We start from the raw sequence: 4,902 nt of genomic DNA, 5'->3' as shown, positions 1-4,902 counted from the left end.
ATAATAAAAAGAGGAATTGTTGTTTACTCAAATGCTTCTCAGTAAATTGAGGCTTTAGGCTTTCTTGCTTTCATGCCGAATACATTAATACATTTAAAGTTGGTCCTTTTGCAGGCTTATTCACTGAAGGCAGGCGCCCATGAACTGAAACAACCCTGCAAATACACAGATGCACCGCTAAAGATGACATGAACCATTCAATAATCACAGGAAAGACACGTCTCCTAGCACTTGACTTTAAGGTGTGTTTAAACTCAAAACTATGTTAAATAATCACCAGCCACCAAAAATCAATATGCCCTGATACCAGTATTGGCACTGGGTATCAGAGTTTAAAGAAAAGAATGTTGGTATCAGGAAAATCCCCGCGACCCTGTACGCAGGATAAGCAGTTGACGATGGATGGATGGATGGATGGATGGAAGGATGGAATCAGGAAAATCCCTCTAATACTAAAATTGAACTTCAAGAGATATACTGGAACACATAAAATGAACTGATAGCCTCTCTCTTTCTGACCTCACATTTCTCATTAATAAACACAATGGAATCATACCTCTCAATAACCGTAGACAAACACACAGTATTGTCAATAAATGAGATGGATCTAATTTCTACTGTCTACTGTAAGAAAACTCGTATCAGATGATTCTTTGAATCTTCACTTTTCCTCAAGTAGTTTCATTACAAAACCTAAAATACTATACTCCTTCATGGTAATGTAATACTGTTATTGCCTCGCATTGCTTTTTCAGTGAATAAACCAATTTTTACAGTCCACAATGGAACAAAACATCAGATAGGTGAGACCTGTATTCTAGCATTTTTGCAGTCTAGGAGGGCCAAACAACACACACTCTGTGGGCTTTGCTGGGGAAACAGGGAGTCGTAGCAAATTGAGAGAAAATGTCATTCTGTCATCAAATGTCACATAAATCTATAAACCCTGAACAGGAGTGCTGAAGTGCAGTCAATCACTGAATGTCAAATGGTGTGACAAAGAAATGCAATCAATCCTAGATAAAAAGCATAGCTGCGGGAAGGCAAAAAATACCATTATACACTCAAAACAGAAAAAAGGGTGTTTTGACATAACAATTATGAAATTACATTATGTTAATAATGTATTTAATCACTTAATACTTTACATTCTGTTGGCGCTTTAATGTATTTAATCAAATGAGTGTCCATATTTGAAAAATCCTATCATTTTCAGGGGGGAAAAAAAGAGTCCTATTTATGAATTTTCAATTACAAATTAGAACAGTTAACTTCAACATCTCAAAGACCGCTTTGTCAAGATGTGACTAATATGGAGACAAAAACAGTAAATCATTACCCAGCAAAACTTTAGGGTGCAATTGAATACATTTAGGATTGATAAAGTGGGGTGAACAAATGTCCACGTGATACATCTGCAGTGGCATCTGACAGACAATACATTATCCCAATATGCTAGCCAAAATGAAAAGGTTTTTCCTCCTCAGGAAATATTAGAAACACTGTTTTATCTTAAAAAAATAAAACATGTCATGGGCTAAGCGTTTAAAGACAAATCCCACTTCCCAATCGACGTTGATGTCAGCAAACGATATGCGAGTCTAACTTTATAGTAATGGCGTCTCTCTTGAAACCAAACTTTTGGATCTCATACTTACTGAGTTAAAACAACATGCACGAAAATGGAAGGCAACAATGAATAAATCATTTCATGCGTCTTTATTAATAATTTCCCGCACACCGTAAGCAATAGCCTACAGTAGCCTATGTGTTTTAATCACAAACAACAATCATCCGTGTAAAGATACTGGCAACAACCTACAACAATGCCAAGTAGCAGCCACACCAATAATTCCTGCGCGGGACAGCCCTACAAAACTTGACCAATACGCTTAACTCGTTCTTCCAGCTATTTCAATTCAGTCGCAACTACTGTGTACACGTGTACACACACACACACACACACACGCCAACACATAACAACTCAATACGAACGTTTTGCCAAACACGGTTATAGAGTGCAGGGAGTAGCCTCCAGTACCTTTGCTGTGTCTTCAGGCAGGCGTCTGGACATGAATGAGTCTGAGATGCTGAGTACAGTGGGGTTGAATGGATGCTGCGCTGCCTAGCAACCAAACGACCAATCAAATAAATGGAAGACAATTTAACAGTGAATGAGGATGGGGCACGACTCACTACATGTATTTAATAATTAAGATTAGCCTCAATACTAGGCTGTACATAATTCAGTAATCTTAAAGGTAACTTGCTTCACATTAACTCTCCTATTATTACATTAAAATGTGATGAGTACAGTGTAAGAGTTTAATGAGACATCAACACATAATTATGATTTAAGATTTTACTTATTTATTTATTTAAATTGTGCGATAGTAGCTCATTAATGTTCAGCATTTCCATTTCACTTCGATTCAGGCAACAACCGGAGTGTCTGTCAATTTTGTACCACAACATGTTTAACTGAATCACACACTCCCTGGACAGCAGCTAAATCTACAGCACCCTCTAGCGAATTCATTGGGGAAGTGGGTCACTGTGTAGAACAGGAACGCTTCATCCTGTGGAGAGAGTTGTGCGGCACCTTCTTGGCTAAAAACAAACACTGCTATATGACAGAAATTCTCAGGCAATCTCAAGTATTCACCAGGCCTAATATGAAATCCTAACAGTCACCAAAGAGAATACAGCTCTCATCGTATGTGAGACATCTCCTCCAGAAAAGGTGTCTTCCTGCAGCCTGTGCAAAGCTGGTCCATCCACAGAGGAGCCTCGTGCTGCAGAGGAGTGCGGCGGGGGTAGAACGTGTACGATAGGTCATAATTCAAAAGGCAGCTGAGGGAGGCCATGTAGATGTCTGAGAAACGACACAGACGCCTGGAGAAGTAGGTGGGGTTGTGACACGTTCTGAAGATGCTGCCAAACTGAGGGTTGAATAGGTTCTTTGTCATCACCCTGCGGCATAGAAGTTTAGGGTGTAAGTTAATACAAATTTAAGTATATATATCAATTCATATTTAGCTGTGGTGGAAGGATTATTCAGATATTTAAGTATATATATATAAGTAAAAATACCAAATTACAAATGTATTTCACTCAAACTTTTGTAAGTATAATGTCCTTAAAGGATTAATTCATTATGCAGGCAGAATGGTCTGTGAGTGATTATATATCATATTTTGTATTAATAAATTATGTGCAACATGTAAACAGCATTTTAATGATGTTGCTGCTCAAGGTGGAACTCATTTTAGTAACTTATTTTATATGCCGTTGGGTGGTTGTATAGTAGCTTCATATTTTATATGCTCATTGTTCTTAAAATCTTAATCTTCAAAGTAACTAGTAACTATTGCTGTCAAGCATATGTAGTGGAGTAGAAGTATAAAGTACTGTAAAAATGAAATACTCAAGTAAAGTTTACGCACCTTTATATCAGTGCTTCAAAAAATGAACCAGAATGTATTGTGTTAACTGGGTGGAGACTGAGTGAAGGATTAAGATAACGGTACTCACCTGAGTTCTTCCCTCTCCTTCTGCCATTCCTGAAAAACTTGTTTAGACTCTGGGTCCCGATGTGTCTAGGATAATGAAGAAGACACCACTATGAACAAATCAAAGTCTACTGTTCTAAAATAAAGCCTAAAATTTACATGAGCAAAGAATAATCTAATCCTCAATTCAAAGGTGAGAACACACATTTTGTCTTCTTTGGTCTGAACCAGAGTGGAAAAGTTGTTTTTATTGCATTTTTGTGCTTCATTCATTCAGTCCCAAACTGCTCGATTACAACTAGAGCTTACATGAACCCAAACAGCTAGGTAACTGGAACTTTATTTGCCATCAAACTGTCATCATACCAGTTAAGAACTCAATGACAAATAGCTGGAAACAAGTACCAGTGCAGACTGAGGTTTGCTGTAAAAACAATAGGGTAAAAGCTCCTGCATTCCAGGAATGAACTTCTCACCTGTAGGCGCTCCATCAGGCCGGTTAAAGCCTGCAGCCAAGTGAGGGTCAGACCAAACCGGTCTGTGCTCACCATTTTGGTTTCGTGCTCCAGCTCAGGTACTATGGCTGCTGTACGCCAGCCATGTCGCAACATCAGGTCCTAACCCAACAAGTGAAATTGCTTTGGTTAAACTGTAGCCTGTAAAGTGATTTATTGTAGTATCGTAATTGTAGGATCCTTGGGAAGATGGGAAATTCTCATTCAAGTTTGCATGCAGTATCTTTATTTAAGACAGAAGCAGTACAAAACTACTGGGGAAATGTTAGGCGCAGCAAATGTTTTCGTTTCTGAGGTATACAATAACCAACCAGCCCTCTCAGACCACATATTAACTTATGTTTGCTTAACTATAAACTCTGCAGGAACTTGGTTTATTCACCATTCTGGATGTCTTCATTTTATGAGTGAATCAGTGGCTTGTAGTGGGCCAAAATATGTTTATGAAGCATTCAGGTGGCAGTGCCTCAAGTCAAAATATATTCAGATACTCTTCTGCACACAGATGGAAACAGCTAGCGCCCCAACTATAACCATTTTAAATCTAATTTAAAACTGCTGCTCCCTTGTGCCATTGATGAATTGGTTTCTCTACTGCACTTTTATTTCTTTTATTGAATTTGGGGCATCTTCTTACTCCAGTGTAACTGTATTTCTAGTCTATTATGCATACTTTGTTTATTTTGTTGTTTTATCTCATTCAATCTATTTGTTTAAAATTTCACTTGCTTTTATTTAGCTTTTTATTGTGTTAATAAGTGCTGCTGTAATGCACATCTTCTGCTTAGGTTACTGTGTTTAGAAGTTGCTATACAAATAAAGTTGCCTTGCCTTCCTTGCTGATTGTGTGTTTAATTAGCAAGTATTTCAAAATA

General features: G+C 37.9%; 1 protein-coding gene across 1 annotated transcript in view; it reads right to left on the bottom strand.

The window, feature by feature from the left end:
* Positions 1–2,347: 2,347 nt before the first annotated feature.
* The window catches only part of nt5dc2 (5'-nucleotidase domain containing 2), a 12,506-nt gene continuing 9,951 nt past the window's right edge, over positions 2,348–4,902 (bottom strand). The window contains exon 14 of the mRNA XM_046055336.1: positions 2,348–2,973. Within this exon, the coding sequence (XP_045911292.1) occupies positions 2,712–2,973 (262 nt within the window). The 3' untranslated portion in view covers positions 2,348–2,711. The remainder of the gene's footprint in view (positions 2,974–4,902) is intronic.

This window comes from Micropterus dolomieu, linkage group LG08, assembly GCF_021292245.1.
Source record: "Micropterus dolomieu isolate WLL.071019.BEF.003 ecotype Adirondacks linkage group LG08, ASM2129224v1, whole genome shotgun sequence".
NCBI classification, from domain to species: Eukaryota; Metazoa; Chordata; class Actinopteri; order Centrarchiformes; family Centrarchidae; genus Micropterus; species Micropterus dolomieu.
This window is presented reverse-complemented; position numbering and strand designations above follow the sequence as displayed.